Here is a 22,497-nt window from a genome sequence, read left to right on the forward strand (position 1 = left end):
AAAGAGCTGAAAAACAGATACTTTACTAACTGCATAGTTTCCAATTAGGACAAGCAGAATTAATTGTTGGTTGAGTCACTGGGAGGATTTTATAGATGGATTTACTGCATGGGCAAACTGGACACAATCTCAGGGCCTGGTGATAAGATTTATTTTTTATGTGTAAAATGTATCAGTGTATATAAAATATTGGAGTAACTGGACCTTAAAATACAGTATCTATTTAAAATATTTTAAACGATTTGTAAATTAGTTGCTTAAACCATAAATAACGTTAGGATCATGTCAAATGGAAATTGTCAATGTGCTAGCAGGAGTGGATGAGTTTCCGAGCTATAGTCCTGCCTCCAGTGGGTGACCTGAATGCTAATGCAGCTAGCCCGAGTTTACAGGAGAACTGGAGCTTTGAGACAAGTGAGAGTGATGTTAGCACTACCAGGCTGTGCTAAGAGGGAAACTGACTGTGTCCTCTGACATCTACTGTAGAGGATAACGATACTCTTTCAACATTTTCCTAACGTATATAGTTAAGACTATTAAACACTACCTGTCAGCATCTGATCCACACAAACATGCAAATGTTTAGGATGTTAGAAAGTGGCTTAGAATAAAACAGACCCTTTAACAGTCACAGTGATCACTTTTCTCTAGCCTGTATGCTTGTGTATATAGTGCTTGTGTATGCAGCACTCCACTGCTTCCTCACCTGTCCTGTCATAGGATTCGTGGCAGGTGTGCGCAATCTCAGCTCCTAGCTGCAAATAGTGTCCGGCCTTGTCGTCAGGTGAGCCATCGGCACCCAGTGCAAACATGCCTCCGGCGAAGCAGGCCAGGTGGCCCATCTTCCTCTCCAAGTGTCCATTCTTCCACTCGCCAATGAATGTCAGGCCACCGTTGGATTTGCGTATGAGGTGGCGCTCGATGGCCTACAGGAAGAGAGAGCGTGCAATTGTGGAAACAGCAAAGGCTCTAATGGGAAGTGTCAACATTTCAGAGAAGATAAAGACTCAGAAAAGTAGAATATAGCAGTTTGTTTTCAGTAACAACATGCCTGTGAGTGTATTTAACGAGATAAGGTGGGAAACAGGAATGACAATATTAATACTGGTATGTGGACAGAAAAAGGTTACACTGTTTGAATGGGGCATTGACATTGAGGGCAACTGCTTGAGGGTGAGGAGGGTCAAACAGAAGAAAACTAAACATAGCAGTGACGGTCACATTTGAAATCCAGCCACATCCTTCACCCTTTGCTCTGCAGCATCTGCTCTGCTCAGTCTCTGATGCTCTTAATGATGAGTAGACAGCTTCATTAACATCTGCTTTCGACTAAATCCACTCCTAGTTTACTTGAAAACAAAGCAATATCTTCCCTTTGCAAAGGTGGATACTGAAGCTGGTCAGCGAGGACTCTGTGGTTATTAAAAAAGAATAACTGCTGACATTTCCAGTTACAGCTCTGACTCATCTGCATGCAGTATAAGATTCTTCATAAAAGAAAACAATCTGTATTTTAACTTTGCAGTGTAAGTCACTGCGCTGTACCTCAATGGCGTCATCGTAGGTCTTGCGAGCCTCTGTGTCAGTCTTGTCTGACATGAGCCAAGCCTTCAGCAGGTACTCATAAAAACTGTCCCCGAGTCCTCCAACGGACGTGTGATCTGCAGAGAGAGACACAAAGAAAGCTCCAAGTGTCACCGCGTGAGTGAAAGAGGAAAACCAGCAAGAGCCAAACAAATGAGAAAGCCAAAGTGAATTATTTATTTTTTGACTTTGCCTCAAAGTCCTTGGCAGAGTGTAGCATATGGCATCAAAAGCATTTTTTTTTAAAAATCAAAACCTTGGGCATTTTTCTTCTCTACATCCACAATATATCTGCAGTGTGCTTCCTCTCTTTTCCCATTTTGTTTACCCTCTCCCTGATGTGTGCGCTCACATTTCAGTGTCCCCCATCGTCCTCGTCAAAGTTTACACAGCTTTCATGCCTGCCCTAATTTCCAGGACACCACAAAATGAAAATAGGATGCCAGAATTTGGCAGTCTGGGATCACAATAAGAAAATAACTGTCTGAGAGCACTCAGGGCCCACTCTGATGGCACTTTGGTCAGTTTCAGAGGCAATTTTACTGACCCACAAAATATTACTAAAAACCCCACAGGGCTTGAATGACTGTAAATTATCCCATATATTGCTGACCTTTTCTACATTTGGTTTTGTGAATGATAACACTGCAAATGAATTGGTGCCTCAACCACTTTTGCACAGATGAAATGTTTATTCAGCTCTGCCTTCACTCGGGGAAAAACTAGAATATTCCTCATCCTCTATAGCTGTCTTCAGCTCTGTGTAATCATAGCTGATATTTGAGCAGATGCTTTTTGTCTCATCATCAAGGAGATTCTTTTCTTTATGTGATTAACATGCCCGCAGGTAAATGGAGGGATGCACAAAAGACAGGGAACAAGGAAGATGAAAAAGCAATCTAAGCAATGAATTATTCATCTTTAGTCCCAAAGAGTGCGCAAATCTCACAAACAACCTTGAAGACATTACCGAGGCCAGTGTGCGCTGACGGATGAGTTTTTGTCTGCATTTCACATGTGTGTGCTTGAGTCAGTATTTACACAAAAATGACAGCAAACAGCTGAGAGCCTGCGTCTATGAAACTACTTAAAAATGAGCACAGTGAGGTAGTCAGAGCGTGGAGGACCATTTGGAGGGTTAGATGACAACTACTCTGATCCCCCAAAGAGTCTGGGCACTCTAACGTACATGACAAGGTGCAAAATGGAGACTAGAGCCAGGGGAAACAAAGTGGACTCACATTACAAGCAAGTCCACTTTATGTTCTAGCGTTCATGTTTGGGGGCATAACAAACAGCATGTCTGACCTTTAGGAAAATGAACCTCAGATAAAGTAAACGATCAATGTATCGTGGTATTTTGCTTAGAAAAGGGGCATTTGAGATGGTTGGCACAAGTCCTCTCTGTTCTTTTAATGCAAAGACCCACTTTTTAAAAAATGTGGTTATTGATGAATCCTAAACTACTGATAGCTTTAACAAACTATGTGGACAAATGATGAAAACTGCCAGATTCTGCATATATAGGACTTCCGTATATCTCTCTTAACTGCTATTTCATTGTTAGTTATTAATCACTAAATAATTATTGTCTAATTATGACGTTTTGCTCTTTTTTAATATTGTGACTATTTGACATTTGGAGGGATATGTTGTCTGAGAAAAAACAAAAAAATGAGCACTACCACCCAGAAACATACCGTGTGTGCCAAGTTCAATCCATTTAACTCACTGTTTGTGTGTTTGAGACAACTGAAATGTGATATCTTCATGAAAACATGTGTCTCACTGTCCCAGGATCAACCATTGTTTTTCTTACATTTTTTTGTTTTTAAGACTCTAAATAAAGAGCTGAGCTGTTCGGAAGTTTGGTGAATGATGAGCCAAACCTTTTCATCTGCTGTTATTAGAACCCGACTGATATATCGTTTGATATCAACTCTTTGCAGATTGCAGATTTTGGAATTTAAAACAGCCAAAAATAAAAATGTAAAAAAGTAAGAAAGACATGAAAGAAACACTGTGTTGTTAGTGTTGATGTTGCATAGTTTCTTCAGCAGATGCATTTCGAACTTCATTGTTGGTAACACATATTTGACATGCTACAAACACAAAAATCTGCTGATTCAAGCAGCAGAGATTAAGCAAGTTAATCCATAACTTTCCATTTTCAGATAACTTGACCTCTGACCTTGACCCTGAGGTATGGTATCAAATAATTTACAGTCTACTTATCTACTTTCAAGTGAAAAAAAACAAAAATAACATTTAATATGAAATTAAATTACTTGGAAAAAGGGTTGTACAAATTAAAACATGCCAAGCTCTATCAGTCTTTTTCTGTTTTGGTAGTTTTATTACAACTCTTTACTCATACTCTGTTTTACTGTCACCTCTCACACTTTTAACTTAGCATCCGCCCACATATACTCCCCAAGCTCCTATCTCCATTATTTTCTGTCAATCAAAGCATCTGGGTCATGCAGAGAGCACCTGCCAATCAAAGGCAGGGTCTGCTGAGGTGGCAGCTTCAAACACACAGACAAAGACGCATGTGTAAAAAGACGCCTTCATAAAGCTTCACACACGTTCTGTTTCAATGCAGAGGTCAAGGACACAGGCTGCTGGGATAACACAACATCTTTGCATCTTATCAAAAGAGACAGTATAATGATTTTATGTGAAGGACCCGAACCAGCAGAGATTTTTTTTAAAAGCTGCAATAACAATATATCAAACAACTGTCTTTGCATATACAGCTACAATGAAAAGTGGGAACTCTTTCGGATCACCAGGATTTCTGTACCAATTTCTCATACAAAGTGACTGATCAATATTTATTTCACAATTACACACTGTTGTCTGTAAACTGTTGTACTTTTCATGACTTTACTGAACACAGAGTGCTCCCTTATCATCCAGGCTGTTAGTGCACTCTTTAATTTAGCGTCCTTTAAAGCCTTCTTTACCATTTCAATTTAATTCAATTAATTTATTTATTTTTTTAATTATAGAGCGCCAAATCATAACAGTCCCCTCAAGGTGGTTTATATTGTAAGGTAGACCCTACAATAATACAGAAAACCCCAACAATCAAATAGCCCCCTCTTTGAGCAAGCACTTGGCGAGAGTGGGAAGGAAAAACTCCCTTTTAACAGGCAGAAACCTCTCACAGTCTAAAATCAAGACCAAGCAAGTGTTTACCCTTCTCCTCCCCAGAGGGTTCTGTCCTCCTTAGCTCACCTTAGGACACCTGTGTTACAGTTTAACAGATTTACCTCCCGAGTCAAACTTCCCACCGGAGCGAGTTGCACTGCGCTTCACACCAGAAGCGAGAGACCACTCAGGGCTCTCCTCCTCGCCTCACTGTCAACTTCAACTGTAAACTTTTGGTGGTTTAAGATTTTGTATCCTGAATTTTTTTTTTTTTTCAATTAATCATTATTTTAATAACATCTTTACTGATGTTCTTTGGGTCTTGCTGCAGCATCTCAGTTTTATTAAATCCAGCGAGTCTAACTTGTTCATTTCAAAATCTAAGTTTTTGACCCAATCCATGTCCTACTCCTGCAAAGCAGCACAGAGGCACACCCCCCATTCGGCACTGTGAGAGACTCCTCTGTGTTTTTAAGAAGGTGAAATAAAGTATATCGATTTGTTTTGTCAGGTTGTGTCTATAATTGTGAGCCAGATTTAAATTACACCACAGTACACCCTGGAATTCTTTGTAATTGTACATAAACTGTATATAGAATATGGTCGAGTTATACTGAAAATGATGGATAAATTGTGGCCACATTATAGAAAGAGAGAGCAGATTTCTCCTGTATTGGCTTCCCTTCATTGGCTTCCTGTTAAATCCAGAAATGAATTCAAAATCCTGCTCCTCACATACAAGGTCTTAAATAATCAGGCCCCATCTTATCTTAATGACCTTGTAGTACCATATCACCCTATTAGAGCACTTCGCTCTCGCTCTGCAGGCTTACTTGTTGTTCCTAGAGTATTTAAAAGTAGAATGGGAGGCAGAGTCTTCAGTTTTCAGGCCCCTCTTCTGTGGAACCAGCTTCCAGTTTGGATTCGGGAGACAGACACTATCTCTACTTTTAAGATTAGGCTTCAAACTTTCCTTTTGCTAAAGCATATAGTTAGGGCTGGACCAGGTGATCCTGAATCCTCCCTTAGTTATGCTGCAATAGACGTAGGCTGCCGGGATTCCCATGATGCATAGTTTTTCCTTTCCAGTCACCTTTCTCACTCACTGTGTGTTAATAGACCTCTCTGCATTGAATCATATCTGTTACTAATCTCTGTCTCTCTTCCACAGCATGTCTTTATCCTGTCTTCATTCTCAAACCCCAACCCGGTCGCAGCAGATGGCCCCGCCCTCCCTGAGCCTGGTTCTGCTGGAGGTTTCTTCCTGTTAAAGGAGTTTTCCTTCCCACTGTCGCCAAAGTGCTTGCTCATAGGGGGTCATATGATTGTTGGGTTTTTCTCTGTATCTATTATTGTACGATCTACTGTACAATATAAAGCGCCTTGAGGCGACTTTTGTTGTGATTTGGCGCTATATAAATAAAATTGAATTGAATTGAATCGATTATGGACTTCAAAGAAATGAATTTCACAAACTAGTCAGCAACGTTCCATTAGAACACTGTTGGACTCTGCACCACAGTTTACTTGGCTATGATATACACTCTGCTCCAAGTTCTTTAAGCAGTAGTGACAACATCAGAAACAATGGAGCTGGAGCCACACAAATGGATGATCCCAAACAGGTTTTCCAGCATTATATTGTGTGTAATATGTTTTCACGTAACAGAAACATTAAGGTGACACAATGTAACTACTCTTACAAAAGGTAACCTGATCATAGACTAGACTATTGTGATCAAATAAAGAATATAGGAGTCAAAATCGAGGTGGCGATTTTCCTAAAATATTCAATGAACAACCATTTGTGCCAAGACTAAAATGTTTTCACTCATCAACAATACATTCAGTCTTATTGAAAGGAGGAGAAAGGGAAAAAAATTACAAAACATAAATAGGCTTCTTTCAGTGACTCGATGTCAATTCAAGATGACATCAATGAGAATGGGAACATTATTTTCTTGTACACGAGCCAGAAAAGTTGCAAGAAAACTGGCAACAAGTGCAGAAGCAGTCAACATAGCTGCTTTATCCAAGCTGCTGTACACTGCATAAATAATAACTTTTTAAAAACCAATTTAAAGAGAGCTCTGAATAAAGAGTAGTCTGGCAAAATGCCAGCCAAAATAAATAATAAAAAGTTTTAAAACTTTTATCAAGCTGCAGAAAGACACCGATACTGTTGGCAAATATTCTTTATAAGTGTAGGCAGTTCTCTTAATCTTCAGGTTGTTTCTTGCCTACACTCCTTCCGTTGGGAGAAAAAAAAAGTAAGGAATGAATAATAAATTTGCCAACTTTTACCTGTAGCAGTGTGTACAGCCTGTAGATACTGAACCTATGTAAAACACTATTCTCCCAATGACGTTCTGTTTGAGCTATATTTAACTCTGATACATGAAAATCTAGAGATGAAAGACAAGGACTGTATACACAGGAGCAAAGCAGAGTCACTGCGAGGTTCCAAAGAGGGAGTGGGTGCTGTGTGTAGATAGGCAGCACTGTGTTACGCTAAGACAGAACAGTGTGTGGTAATAACACTGTCAGTCACAGCTGGATCTCATTAAGAAAGGGGAGCTCAGACTCATTCCTCATTAGTCTGGCTTAACTACTGTCTACACACCTACACATTAACATACACGGGGCAACACTGCACATGCTGTCAACACACGCTTCCAATCTTCAAACGGTCTCATCCAATACCAACATCGGCAGTGTTCATAATTCAAACACAGAGTTATTGCAAATAAACCCCCATCACAGAAAAGAAAGGTGTTTTTCATCCTGTCTGTTACAGTTAGTTTCACCCTGAAATAAGTACAAACCAATTAAGCTTTTTAGGAAGATAACAGAGCCTCCAAATAGTGGTTGTCTACTTGTCACAGAAGATAGTACGGTAAGAAAACCCTGCAGCTGCACAGATTTTAACTCATGGTCTCTGTTAGGTTTGTTTGCTGATAGCGGCACACGGTACTAAAGAGAGAGACAGCCTCACTGCCTCTCTGTTCTGAAAAGCTCATTCTCGTAATGAATTTAAACAAATGTATCTCGTCTCTATTTGACAATTTCTGTCTCCATGTTCTGTTTATCTTACAGGTGTTCTAAATTACACAAAGAACAACCATATTTAACGATAAGGCAATTTACTTTAATTTAACCTTAAACATAATTCAATAGGTTTAAAAAAAACCCACTGCTGTAAAGAAAAGAGTTACACACTCGCTCCAAAACAGAAGACAGGATAATAATCAGTTTAACTTAACTAGAGGCAAAATTCGCCTTTGGTGTACCTATCAGTAAATACACATTTAATAAACAATAAGTGTTTGCTTCCAAAGTTTGAAAGTGACAGTAATTTTATTGTAATAGTGATCATTAAGGATCAATTATGTTTAAGAGCTTGTGTGTGAGAGAGGCTGTTTTTGGATGATTGAGCTAATACTGATGGCTCTGCTTTTCCTTACAGGTACCCACAAATATTCCACTGTTGATAAGCACTTATTTATCTACGGTTAGTGTTTATCAATCTCTGACCCATAGCCAAGCCTCGCAAATAATATGCTATAAATCATAAAACTGAACTGTGCAGTTTAAAGTGCATTTAATTAATTCAATACTTAATTGTCCCACGAGGGGAAATTAGATTAGCATCGATACAATTAGAAAACTGCTTAGACCAATAAAACATGCTTAGTTTGTCTATCAGTCTCTCCTACATATTGTCTGGGCCAATAGAAACCCTGGTATGATGGTAACACATTATGTCATGTTATAACGACTTTGCTCACTTCCCTCACGGTTCACTGAGCCTGCTGTTACATAGTTTGGCTTATTAGCCAGCTAGATATCAGGTGAGACATGAAAATATTTCAGTTACATTGTGAAGTGACACTAAGCCGCAGCCAGCCAAATCCCTGTTAGGATTACGAGGAGGTCGTTAGAAAGTTTTCTTTCCTGCAAGTGCTCCTCGGTCCCAAAAGGTTTAAAGCCCCTGCTATAGAAGACTGGACAGCAACATTTTATAGCTTCATGGAAAATGATGGCTGAAGTCAAAATACAGTGAAATCATTCATAAATTTTTTAAAATTTTATTTTGCTATATTTTATTATATTGTATTGTTAATGCTGTTTGTACTATTGTAAGGTGACCTTGGGGCCTATAAATAAAATGCATCATCATCATCATCATCATCATTTTTATTGTTGTTGTTGTTATTATTATTATTGTTATTATTATTACTTTGCAACAAAAAAAAAAAATCACCATTCATGGATGTTGCTGTTCAGAACTACTTTCATCTACCTGAAGTTTCATATTAATTACACTGCTCTCACATAACTCCCTATAATCAATAACACTGCTAAGGCAACAAGGTCAAATAGCAGCAAATTAATGTGGCCTGCCCATAAAATCACAACGAAGACTCACAAGGAGCAGCATGCAAGTGTGAGCAGGAAACAAACTCTGCTCATAAATGCACACTGATCTACACTGAAGGCACAGAAATACACATGTGCAGAAAAAGTTGTTGTTTTAAACATTTTACTTCGCAGGAAGGTAAAGAAAGGCTCATTTCCTGACTCATGCATGCACAGAAGCAAACATAAAACATCCATCATCACCTGCCTAGTCATCCAGCTTGCCAGTTGACTATCCATCTGTTAATGCATTCATTCATCCATCAATCAATCTGCCCACCCTCCATCTTCAAACCATTTATTTCTCCCTGCTTTTGGCTCATAGTCTGTGCACTTACAAGTGCATCAGTCTGACTGCCAAGCCACCTATCCATCCATTAATGAGCCTCTCCATTTATCTATCTGTCCCTGAGTGCTCTTCATTTGTTTTGTCAAGTAAAACAAATAAAATGGAGACTTAAGAGTGGCACCATCACCTCATCGGTTTCTCTTTTCCTCAGTTTCTCCATCTTACTTTGGGTGCTGTAAAACTGAACAGGCTGAATATGGCACTCTCTTACCATGGCAACTATAGCTAGGACAAAAAACCCCAAACACTATATATTCAATTTGAAACAGATTTCATCTTTTCATTTCCTCTCACTGAACTAAAGAGCAAACCCAGAGCAGATTGTCATATCTGATCTTCATGCAAAAACTACGGCGCTCCATAAAAAAAGTGTGCACACCAAAAGGGAATATTTTAAAAACCACAATGTTTTAATATACTGTTGGAATTTCTAGATAACAAACACCAGCCCACTATATAACTACATATCGGTCAACTAGCATCAAAGTCTCTGTAAAATGCACTCTCAGGTTCTAAAGTCTTGCGAAAGACAGATAAATAAACAAAAAGAAATATTTAGTAGTCCTTTATGAAAGCTTCAATGATAAACTGAAATACTCTTAAGTACTGTTAGGGGTCAACGTGCATACATTCAGGGCTGTGTGTGTGTGTGTGTGTGTGTGTGAGTGTGTATATGTTTAGACATCTTTGTGAGGGCAGAAAATTGGCAAGCTACTATACTTGTGGGGACCAAATGTTGTTTTAGTGTCAGGGTTACAGTTAGGTTATAGTTAGGCTTAGGCTGAGGATTAGGCATTCATTTTTGATGGTTAGGGAAAGCGTTACGCCAATGAGATGTCCTCACTAAGATATGAAAACGAGTACGTGTGTGTGTTAACCAGCAGTACATTTACAATCTGCAGAGTTACTGATTATAACAAGACAAAAGTTTCATTTAATACAACACTCTGTTGGCCTTCTGTCCAGCTAAAAAACACTTCTCCTTACTGCTTGCTACTATAAAGAAAAAAAGCAACAGAAAACGGTCCAGTGACTCACTTTGTGTCCAAACCCACATTTGAGTTATCATTTGCATTGCCTCAATACGACAGCAATCATTCTTTCTATTATTATTTGTGCTTTACAATGTATAATTCAAAACTTTATGTGCCCCTGACTAATGCTTGCTGTCTCTGCAGATCATTTTTTCAGCAGAGATATAATTAAAGAAATGACTGGTTTCAGACAAAGAACAGTTTGCCACTGCATGCCTAACTTTACTTCAAGAGTTCTTCATTTCCGCTGGCTGACTGCCGAGTGTAATCGATATACTGGGAATACTGCGTTCCCCGTCTTCCATTTTCTTCTACTCCATTCAATTTGTTCTCATTAAACAAGATCCATTATACTTTTCATCTCTCCTTCACTTAGTGTTAATCTGTTCTCATTCTCTTCATTGCTCTCCTGATTCCATGATCATTTCAAGCTCACAAGAACATTGACACTTCCCAACTGCAGCAATGCAAGAACTCGAGCATTAAATCATATTTAATGCTTAAAAGAAATGCTTCATTACAACACTGGAAAAGTCATTTCACCCCTCTAAATGGAACACTGAAATGTATGAACAGTTCAGCAAATCCAGGATTTAAGCTAATGTCTAATCATGAAAAAGTCAAATGTCAAAAATGTTAAATTGGGTAAAGTCATAAATTACCTGTGAATGGATCATGAACATGAAATTTCCCATTCGTGGGACTAATAAAGGTATCTTATCTTATCTTATCTAACAACTAATGTTTTGATGCGAGCCCTGAAGGTACGCGATTATGTCAATACAAATACAAATACTTACGCTGGCCCCAGCGGCCCGTCCGGGGGTTCAGGTAGTTTGGGTAGAGCCCGTTGGGTCGGTCCATTTTGGCTAGTAGCTTTCGGATGTGCATCACCTGAGAGGAACACCAGACGGATACGTTTTAACCCAAACAGGAAATGTTCTCCTTTTTATCTAAATATTTCAGCATTTCTATTTTGAATGCATTTTCTCTTATTTAAGATACAAGCTACATTTTTTTTGTAGAACAACTGTTGGCATTTTCTAGACCGTTATCCGCAGTTAAATAACAAATCAGCACGCCAGGTCATATAATGTACATTCACACTATTACCTTCTGATAGTAGGCTGGGTTTCCTGTCAGGTAGGTGAGGTGAACAAACTCCATGTGGAGGGTCCCAAACTCAGCCAGGATGCTACTGCCTGCTGACGCCCAACCCCAGTTACGGCCAACCCCACTGAAGAACACGAGAACAAACAAGAACAAAGAGATGAGACTTTGCAATGGTGGCAAAAGACAGAAAAATATCAGAACATAAGGGAAGTTAAATAAGTGGTAAAGATTTTTATTGGCTCACTGTAATATTTCTGTGTAGGCTAATTGGGTTTCAACTTAAACCAATGATGGATGGACAGTTTGCCTGGTTTGAAGTTTGAATAAGGATTTACGTGTCAGTTTTTAGGGCAATGATTTTCAGATATCTGCCTTATTCACATTATCAGAGCCCAACAAGGCTAGCCAGGCCTTCATGCATATCATCATCATGGTTTCCTCTAATGTTTCTTCCCTTGGATCTATCAAGGTGTTACGGCCCCAGCTGGGCCTCCTGAAACTGCCCTTGTGTGGGTGTGGTGTTTTTCTCCGCCTCCTCCTCTCTTGCCACTCCCACCTCCTCTGTTTCTCTCACTCTCCTCTCTCCCCAGGACGCAGCTGCTCTTGGTTAGCCTCGTTTGGCACCTGAATCCAGTCAGCAATCACCTCTGAGGCTATTTAAGCTGCGGATGAGCTGTGAGCAGGGGGGTTTTCTCTGGTGTCTCTGCTTTGAGTGCTAGGTGTGTGGTTGTCCTGCCTATAGTGTGGAAGCAGTGTGCTGCTTCACGTGAGTAGTGTGGGCTTGTGGGCCTCGGCAGCAGTAAAGCTAGCTGCTGCTAGTGACAGGGTGAGCTTGGCCCCTGGAAGTGCCTCCTCGTGGTGTGGAGTTTTGTTTGAGTGTTCTTTGTTGTTGTAACCTTTGTTTTCCTTTTTCCAAGGGTTATTGGTAAAACGGCGTTGCCGGCTCTTTAAGTTAATGTTGTTTGTAAGAGAACTATTTCATTTGTAATAAAGCTATATTATCATAGAAACAACTGTGTGTTTTCCTTTTCATTCTGTTTCCGGACCCATTTGTTACTGGTCCCCTCACTTGCACGCCTAGACCCCTCCGGAGGGGACGTAACAATGTGGGGCTCGTCCGGGATATGAATGGAAAACAATTGATTATTAGTGAGTTGTTTGTCGGTGGCTTGTTTAGTTGTATTGTATCTGCTGCGCTCTCTCCAGTTAGCACAGGGGAGTGTCTAGCTGAGCGTGAGCTCCTCCTTCAGGCACTCATTTTTTATTTTGCCTTTTTATTTTCGGAGTAATCCCGGTGGGGATTAGTTCCCTGTCGGGGTAGGCTAGTGGGTGCTTTGTGCACTTGATGCTTTGCCTTTAAAGTTGCCTCGAGCCTGGTACTCCCTCAAGCTAACTAGGCTAAGTTTTTAGTAGGTAGGTCTGGGGAGAGGGTCGGTGGTATTTTTATTTATTGGTTAACCTGTGGCCACACATATTTCCCACCTGTTTTTCATTTGTGTGTTGGAGGTGGTGCTTCTTTGTTGTTATTGTTAGCCTCAGGTAGTTTTGTTTTGGATTTAATGGCTACCTTTGATATTGCTGTGTTTAAGGGAAACCCTTCGCTTGTCCAGCTGGACGCATGTAGGAAGAGGATTTGCATGCGGTGGCGTGCTTTTTAGCATTTCTGTCTCCACGGCTTTATGTAAGGCCGAGCTGAAAGCTGCTCTTGTGTCTGGCTTGGTGGGAAAAGGGATAGTGGCCTTGCCAGTGTCTGCCAGCCCACTTGAGCATGGTGTAGTATCTCAGCCTGTTCCGCAGGTGCCAGCTCAAGCTGTAGGTCCATCGGTGTCTACACCTGTTGCTCAGGGGCTGCCTGAGGACCCACCCATGACATTGCCTCGCTTTGAACCTCTCTCCATTGAATCAAGTGTAGGCTCGAAGCAGGATGCTAAGCTCCGTATACGCCTGGCTCGTTTCCAGTTGGAAAAGGAGGAACGTGAGAGGGAGTTCCAGTTAAGGAAGGAGCTGGAGCTTAGGCGTTTAGACGCAGAGCTTGCCAGAGCCAGAGAGGTTGAGTTGAAAAAGGTGGAAGCAGAGACAGCTGTCAAGTTGCGACAGTTGGAACTCCAGCAGGCTTCCCTTCCTGCGACTGCCATTCAGCAGGCAGAAGCACCATTTGATGTGGGGAAAAACATTTGTCTGGTTCCAGTGTTCCGCGACACTGAGGTTGATAGTTATTTTGAGTCCTTTGAGCGTATAGCTACAGCCTTGCACTGGCCGCGGGACTCGTGGGCTATTTTGCTACATTGTAAGCTGGTAGGTAAAGCTCAGGAAGTTAGTTCCTCGTTGTCAGCTGAGGACAGCTTGGACTATGACAAGCTGAAAAGTGCCATCCTGCTAGCTTATGAGCTAGTCCCAGAAGCTTATAGGCAGCGTTTCCGGGGATTAAAAAGAGGACAGGGTCAATCCTACCGAGATTTTGCGAGGAAGAAAAGTGTGCTTTTTGATCGATGGTGTGTGTCCAGCAAAGCTACTGACCTGGCGTCGATGCGTGAATTAATGCTGATAGAGGAGTTTAAGAGCTGCGTTTCCAAGCGCATCGCAGTGCACCTTAGTGAACAGAAGGTGTCCTCATTACAGCAGGCTGCAACACTGGCTGATGAGTTTGCTGTCGTCCATAAAACCAGTGTTATTAAGCACGACGGATGCGATGCCCCAGTGAAGGTTAGCAATGTGCCAGCTGTGAAGTACCCACCCCCAAGGTGAAAAGAAAGTGTTTCTTCTGTTTCGGGTCTGGCCATTCGATAGCAAATTGTGAGGCCTACAAACAGAAACGGTCTGTCTCGAGGGCTAGGAGTGTGCCAGCTAACATAGCCGATACAGGCATGGTTTCAAGATCCAGAATAAAGCTCTGTTTCTTTTGCCACAAACCTGGCCACCTGATTGCCCACTGTTTGAAAGCCTCCTTAAAGCAAAAGCGGCCTGTTTTCAAAAGGGTTAACTGTGGTTCACAAACGGACAAAGTTGCCAGTCCTAAGGAACCATTGGAGCATGATTGCTCAGTGGTGTCATTTGGTGAATGTCAGAGGTCAACTAATTATGAGATGCCACCTGTTGACCGTCTTTCAGATCCAGATGACCTGCAGTGTGACACATTGTGTACAACACAAACATTCAAACCCGCACCTCTGGCTAACCAGCATGCCTGCCGCCATGACCTAGCAAAGAAGCTCCTGAAAAGTGTTTCAGTAAGGCCTTCTAGCTATCCGCTGGGTTCTCCTTATGTAATGCCTCGAAAAACGTCTGGCTGTCACTCGAGACACTATTTTGAGGGAATTGAGCCAACCCCATTTAGTGTTTTGGACCCATCGAAAAGGTCTTGGCAGATTCGGCAGGCTATACCTAACCGTTATTATGGTGCATGGTAGGTGATGTTTAAAAGTTGGGCAGGACGTTCTGTGACAAACCACTGGTTTGTATTTATGGGAGGGGGTGTTACGGCCCCAGCTGGGCCTCCTGAAACTGCCCTTGTGTGGGTGTGGTGTTTTTCTCCGCCTCCTCCTCTCTTGCCACTCCCACCTCCTCTGTTTCTCTCACTCTCCTCTCTCTCCCAGGACGCAGCTGCTCTTGGTTAGCCTGTTTGGCACCTGAACAGTCAGCAATCACCTCTGAGGCTATTTAAGCTGCCGGATGAGCTGTGAGCAGGGGGTTTTCTCTGGTGTCTCTGCTTTGAGTGCTAGGTGTGTGGTTGTCCTGTTTATAGTGTGGAAGCAGTGTGCTGCTTCACGTGAGTAGTGTGGGCTTGTGGGCCTCGGCAGCAGTAAAGCTAGCTGCTGCTAGTGACAGGGTGAGCTTGTGGGCCCCTGGAAGTGCCTCCTCGTGGTGTGGAGTTTTTGTTTGAGTGTTCTTTGTTGTTGTAACCTTTGTTTTCCTTTTTCCAAGGGTTATTGGTAAAACGGCGTTGCCGGCTCTTTAAGTTAATGTTGTTTGTAAGAGAACTATTTCATTTGTAATAAAGCTATATTATCATAGAAACAACTGTGTGTTTTCCTTTTCATTCTGTTTCCGGACCCATTTGTTACTGGTCCCCTCACTTGCACGCCTAGACCCCTCCGGAGGGGACGTAAAGATTTGGGACCTGAATATGGAAAACAGGCCTGTGGAGACATATCAGGTTCATGAGTACCTGAGAAGCAAGCTGTGCTCGCTTTATGAGCACAGCTCCATGTCAGCAAATCAATTGCTGACATCTGGAGAAACTCATAGAAGGTAAAAACAGGAGGGTATACATCAAAAGGAGCAAAACATCGACGGCAGAAAAGTTTAGGTCTTGTATAACCAAGACATATGCTAACCATTTCCCTACTGTTGCCTTTAACAATGCGAAAAAAAGACAAACACATCTCTCATGTCACAGGTGACCAGGACTGCACCACATCATATCATCTATGGTAACACCAGATTAAATTAAACATGATATAAAAGTATCATGTTGTGATATCACAGATAAATGCCACACATTTTAATTCCATGCTGAGCACAACAAGATGAAACTCCCAGGAACATCTGAGAGCAAGAGCCACATTTCAGCCTCTGTTAAGGATTTAGTATTTAAAAAGGAAGCTACTTAAACTACCTCCGACAGAATACGTAAGAAAACAGTTTCTGCTAAAGGTGAAAACAACAAACTTATTTCACTACTTGAGGCAAAAACACAGTCAAGCACAACCAGACTGTGAAGGCATGCATAATACCAGCAGCTGGAATAAACAAATGACTCAAATGACTCCACTTATCCTTGGAGCTCTCGCTAGCTGCGCTCCATATGACAGGAAGAGCACATGGTTCATGGAAATTACTGATGCGGTTACATTGAAGTAAAGAAGGGTTTAAAGCAGGGGTCCCCAATCTCAGTCCACGAGGGCCGGTGTCCCTGCAGGTTTTAGATCTCACCCTGGGTCAACACACCTGAATCACATGATTAGCTCATTACCAGGCCTCTGGAGAACTTCGAGACATGTTGAGAAGGTAATTTATCCATTTAAATCAGCTGTGATGGATCAAGGACACATCTAAAACCTGCAGGGACACCGGCCCTCGTGGACTGAGATTGGGGACCCCTGCTTTAAAGATACAACATCCCAGAAAAAACACATTTTCAATTTAATTATGTGACAATGTTGCAACCTATTTAAAAGCTACAAGGTTACATTACTTTTGTCACTGTTAAACTGAAGTTTTAACCAGTCATGTTGCACTTTTACTAAAATCAGAAACCATGCAAACTAAATTTAAGAAAGTTTTATACTTTTTTTAATAAGTTTTTTTAAATGCACGTGTATTTCAGACTTTTTTTAAGGACCTGCATCAAGTATAACAGGAACCTAATAAAAAATTTAACAGGAATGCAAAAGAAGTCAACATTTTTAGTAGAAAGTTTTAAATTTTAAATACAGGGAAACATGGCAGAGCTTCAGGCTGTTGATATGCTCTGGAGTGAGAGTTGCAACTAGTAAAACATCATCTATTCTCAGACATGTGACGCAGGAGGTGCATGGGAATGCTTCAGTTTTACATGACAGGATGCAACATTAATAGGCTGTGACGTGCGTGCGTGCGTGTATAAAGCACCTTATCGAGACAGGTTTATTGATTTTCTGGCTTGTTTTAATTCCTCTGTGCACAGTTGTTCCCATGAGTATTTGTGGTGCGTGTAACATGTAGCTATGGACAGTGATCTGCGTGTACACACACACACACACACACACACACACACACACACACACACACACACACACACCCTTTGTGAGATTCAAACCAATTCTTTTAGGCTGACTGAAGGTGTAGATTGATAATAACATGGTTATTACTGTAAAACCATGAATGATGAAAAGTGTGGAAGACCTAAAAGAAAAGTCAAAGCCAACATTTAAATACATTAAAAGCAATGATTTTACTTGTGAGGTCCAAGCAGCAAAACTGTGAATGTGTTTCTACCTTTTATTAACTCTTTCAGTGGATTCAACAGCACCTTAAAAATGTGTATGTTGGTAAGATAAAACACTGCACTAAATACTCAGTTTCAGATGGTATTTTTTCTACTCTTACATCTGTATGATGTCACTGACAGGGGATATTGCTAATACGGTTAACGTAGACACAGCTCTGGCTGTCAGCACCATCTCCCTGCTGGTCCAACCTTCTGTCTGCAAGGAAGTATAAATCACAGCAAAGCTGACCTAAACAGAGAGGCAGGGAGACTTAAAAGTCTAGTGTTTAAGATACTGGATAAATGATCCCAGTATCCCAGAGTCCAAAAAAATTAGCATAATTAAGGCATGCTAAGAGAAATGTAAAAATACAGTGCATCATTCTTTGTGTACATTTTGGGGTAGTCTTGACTGCTAAAAAGCAAGCGTGTGTGTGTGCTTGTTCTCTTGCACAATTGTTGATGGGTGCAGTTTCAGAAATGTAAATGCAGAGTAAACGCAGGCTCTGCAAGCATATTATAAGACAGAGTATACATTACCAGTCAAAAGTTTGGACACACCTTGTCATTTAATGGTTTTTCTTTATTTTCATGACTATTTTACATTGTAGATTCTCACTGAAGGCATCACAACTATGAATGAACACATACAGAATTATGTTGTAAACAGCAGAGTGTGAAAAAAAACCTCCAAACATGTTTTATATTTTAGATTCTCAAAATAGCCACCCTTTGCTTTGATTACTGCTTTGCACACTCTTGGCATTCATGAGGTTGTCACCTTTTCAACAGTCTTGAAGGAGTTCCCAGAGTTGCTGAGCAATTGTGGCCCTTTTGCCTTCACTCTGCGGTCCATCTCATCCCAAACCATCTCGACTGGCTCAGGTGACTGTGGAGGTCAGGACATTTGGCGCAGAAATCCATTACACTCCTTCTTGGTCAAATTGCCCTTACACAGCCTGGAGGTGTGTTTGATGTCATTGATCATGGTTCAACTAAACGCAAACCGGATGGGATGGCAAGTCGCTGCAGGATGCTGTGGTTGCCATGCTGGTTCAAGATGCCTTCAATTTTGAATAAATCTCCAACAGTGTCACCAGCAAAGCACCCCCACACCATCACAGCTCCTCCTTCATGCTTCACGGTGGGAACCATGGATGTAGAGACCATCCGTTCACCTTTTCTGCGTCACTCAATGACACGGCAGGTGGAATCAAAGATCTCAAATTTGGACTCATCAGACCAAAGCACAGGTCTTCCACTGGTCTAATGCACTTTCCTTTGTTTTTCTTGGTCCAAACAAATCTCTTCTGCTTGTTGCCTTTCCTTAGTAGTGGTTTATTAGCACCTATTTGACCATAAAGGCCTGATTCGCACATCTGGGCTCTAACCTGAGGTGCTGGGAACTTGCGTTTTCTGAGGCTGGTGACTCGGATGGATTTATCCCTCAGCAGCAGAGGTGACTCTTGGTCGTCCTCATGTGAGCCAGTTTCATCGTAGTGCTTGATGGTTTTTGCAATTGTACTTGGGGACACACAGTTTTAGCAATTTTCCAGACTGACTGACCTGCAGTTCTTAAATTAATGATAGACTGTCGTTTCTCTTTACTTAGCTGATTGGTTCATGCCATAATATGACATCTAAAATTTGTCAAAGAGGGCTGTCACCTGTGTACCAACCTGACTTCTGCACAACACATTTCATGGTCCCAACCCCATTAAGAAGGCAAGAAATTCTCCAAATGAACCCCGAAACCATTTCAGGTGGCTACATCATAAAGCTCACTGAGAGAAGGCCAAGGGTTTGCAGCGCTGTCAACAAAGCAAAGGGTGGCTACTTTCAGGAATCTAAAATGTAAGACATATTGAGAGTTATTTATCAATTTTTCCTTTACTACATAATTGCATATATCTTTCTTCTTACATGTGATGTCTTCAGTATGTATCTACAATGTAGAAAGTATTAAAAATAAAGAAAAAGCATTAAATGAGAAGGTGTGCTTTTTGACTGGTAGTGTACGTAGATTGCAAAACCATGTAGCCAGGACTTGAATTATATTTTAGTTGGCCAATTAAAAGAGTAGTTGCTAAATATGACAAAGTGACTCTCCTTCCAATCCAATTCTATTTACATCAGTACAGTCGATACAATAACTCACTGATAAAGGTGTTAGTAGACAACCTGTCACATTATGACATACTGTATGGACTAATTGCCATTCTTTCACCTGCCAGATTTAAACAAGTAATTAATGTGTGCCATGCGTCCAGACTAAAGGAAAACAGCAGTTGGGGGAGTTGAACACAGCAATGAGAAATATACTTTCAGCAGCTACAGCCCTGACTTGGAAGAGCTGGACAGTTTCCTTCCTTCTGAGCTCAGACTAGAGCCTCAAGCAATCATTTTAGAGGAAAGTGTGCTTCCTAAAATAATGCTACTAAATGAAATAACTGTTTAATTATTTTATTTTTTTAACATGTCTTTTTAATTTTTTTTTTTTTTTCGAATGGGTCCTTTTCCAGAGTGGAAGGATTGTAGAGAATACATGTTCACTGACATTAAAAAACAAGAACTGAGTGCATAAGTTTGAATTTGTTTTGGATCGTCTCCAGTTCATACAGGGTCAATGGTATACATAAACTCCCATGAGCATTTGGTTAAATTCCCTTTTGGTAGCGATCAACACGCTTCTGACATAACTCTAGCTGGATATTCAACAATTCTTCTTCTTTATAGGGTTTGTTTAAATTAATAATAATAATAATAACTAGAAAGCGAAAATTTCAGAAGAAATTTTATGTGTGCCTATGCCGCTGCTAATCTGTGTAGTTTTCCATTCATACGGCTACAGACAGCAAAACTCAGAAGAGCAGCCATTCTCCACCATGAATTATGGTAAAACAAACACCGCCTCGCTACCACAGATGACAGCTTACAGTTTTGGGTAAAGATGAGGTCACTTTGTACAGCCCCGATTTGCAGACGCTGTGCACACAGGTTCATAAGCAGAAGTCCTCTGTACCACGGCAGACCCGACAATGTTTGCACGAACACACTTTGAACCAGTACATTATGGACCACTTTTCACACATGGTTGGTGTACCCTCCCAGCCAGCTGTAGCTTTTCAACTCACAGCCCGACACACACCCAAAAACAGCCGAGAGAGCACAGACTACGCCCGAGAGGTGTGATTGCAGATGCCCCTCAGGTGGGTCCACCTCCCCTGCAGCGGCACTGCAGACCACGCCCGCCACACATATCAAACACGTAAAATAAATATTTATGCACTTTTGCATTCACTTTTGTTTTTGTTATTTTTACACAGTGTTCTGAATGATGAACAATGGTCTACAGCCAATCTTGTGTATTATTATACAAACTTTGGTTGTAAGATTCAGATAACTATTTAATAAAAGCTAAATATTTTATACAGGAGTGCAGAATTATTAGGCAAATGAGTATTTTGTCCACATCATCCCCTTCATGCATGTTGTCTTACTCCAAGCTGTATAGGCTCGAAAGCCTACTACCAATTAAGCATATTAGGTGATGTGCATCTCTGTAATGAGAAGGGGTATGGTCTAATGACATCAACACCCCTATATCAGGTGTGCATAATTATTAGGCAACTTCCTTTCCTTTGGCAAATGGGTCAAAAGAAGGACTTGACAGGCTCAGAAAAGTCAAAATAGTGAGATATCTTGCAGAGGCATGCAGCAGTCTTAAAATTGCAAAGCTTCTGAAGCGTGATCATCGAACAATCAAGCGCTTCATTCAAAATAGTCAACAGGGTCGCAAGAAGCGTGTGGAAAACCAAGGGCAAAATAACTGCCCATGAACTGAGAAAAGTCAAGCGTGCAGCTGCCAAGATGCCACTTGCCACCAGTTTGGCCATATTTCAGAGCTGCAACATCACTGAGTGCCCAAAAGCACAAGGTGTGCAATACTCAGAGACATGGCCAAGGTAAGAAAGGCTGAAAGACGACCACCACTGAACAAGACACACAAGCTGAAACGTCAAGACTGGGCCAAGAAATATCTCAAGACTGATTTTTCTAAGGTTTTATGGACTGATGAAATGAGAGTGAGTCTTGATGGGCCAGATGGATGGGCCCGTGGCTGGATTGGTAAAGGGCAGAGAGCTCCAGTCCCACTCAGACGCCAGCAAGGTGGAGGTGGAGTACTGGTTTGGGCTGGTATCATCAAAGGTGAGCTTGTGGGGCCTTTTCGGGTTGAGGATGGCGTCAAGCTCAACTCCCAGTCCTACTGCAAGTTTCTGGAAGACACCTTCTTCAAGCAGTGGTACAGGAAGAAGTCTGCATCCTTCAAAAAAAACATGATTTTCATGCAGGACAATGCTCCATCACACGCGTCCAAGTACTCCACAGCGTGGCTGGCAAGAAAGGGTTTAAAAGAAGAAAAACTAATGACATGGCCTCCTTGTTCACCTGATCTGAACCCCATTGAGAACCTGTGGTCCATCATCAAATGTGAGATTTACAAGGAGGAAAACAGTACACCTCTCTGAACAGTGTCTGGGAGGCTGTGGTTGCTGCTGCACGCAATGTTGATGGTGAACAGATCAAAACACTGACAGAATCCATGGATGGCAGGCTTTTGAGTGTCCTTGCAAAGAAAGGTGGCTATATTGGTCGCTGATTTGTTTTTGTTTTGTTTTTGAATGTGAGAAATGTATATTTGTGAATGTGGAGATGTTATATTGGTTTCACTGGTAAAAATAAATAATTGAAATGGGTATATATTTGTTTTTGTTAAGTTGCCTAATAATTATGCACAGTAATAGTCACCTGCACACACAGATATCCCCCTAAAATAGCTAAAACTAAACACAAACTAAAAACTACTTCCTAAA

General features: G+C 41.2%; 1 protein-coding gene across 5 annotated transcripts in view; it reads right to left on the bottom strand.

Annotated features, from left to right (window-relative positions):
- The window catches only part of man1a2 (mannosidase, alpha, class 1A, member 2), a 146,494-nt gene that overhangs the window by 16,392 nt on the left and 107,605 nt on the right, over positions 1 to 22,497 (bottom strand). For all 5 annotated transcript variants that reach the window (XM_039599971.1, XM_039599968.1, XM_039599969.1 and 2 more), the window contains 4 exons: positions 11,656 to 11,779; positions 11,343 to 11,436; positions 1,546 to 1,661; positions 707 to 926 (listed from right to left, as the gene is read on the bottom strand). In XM_039599971.1, coding sequence (XP_039455905.1) covers positions 707 to 926; positions 1,546 to 1,661; positions 11,343 to 11,436; positions 11,656 to 11,779 — 554 coding nt within the window. The remainder of the gene's footprint in view (positions 1 to 706; positions 927 to 1,545; positions 1,662 to 11,342; positions 11,437 to 11,655; positions 11,780 to 22,497) is intronic.

This window comes from Oreochromis aureus, linkage group 16 (assembly GCF_013358895.1).
Source record: "Oreochromis aureus strain Israel breed Guangdong linkage group 16, ZZ_aureus, whole genome shotgun sequence".
In the NCBI taxonomy this organism is placed as follows: Eukaryota; Metazoa; Chordata; class Actinopteri; order Cichliformes; family Cichlidae; genus Oreochromis; species Oreochromis aureus.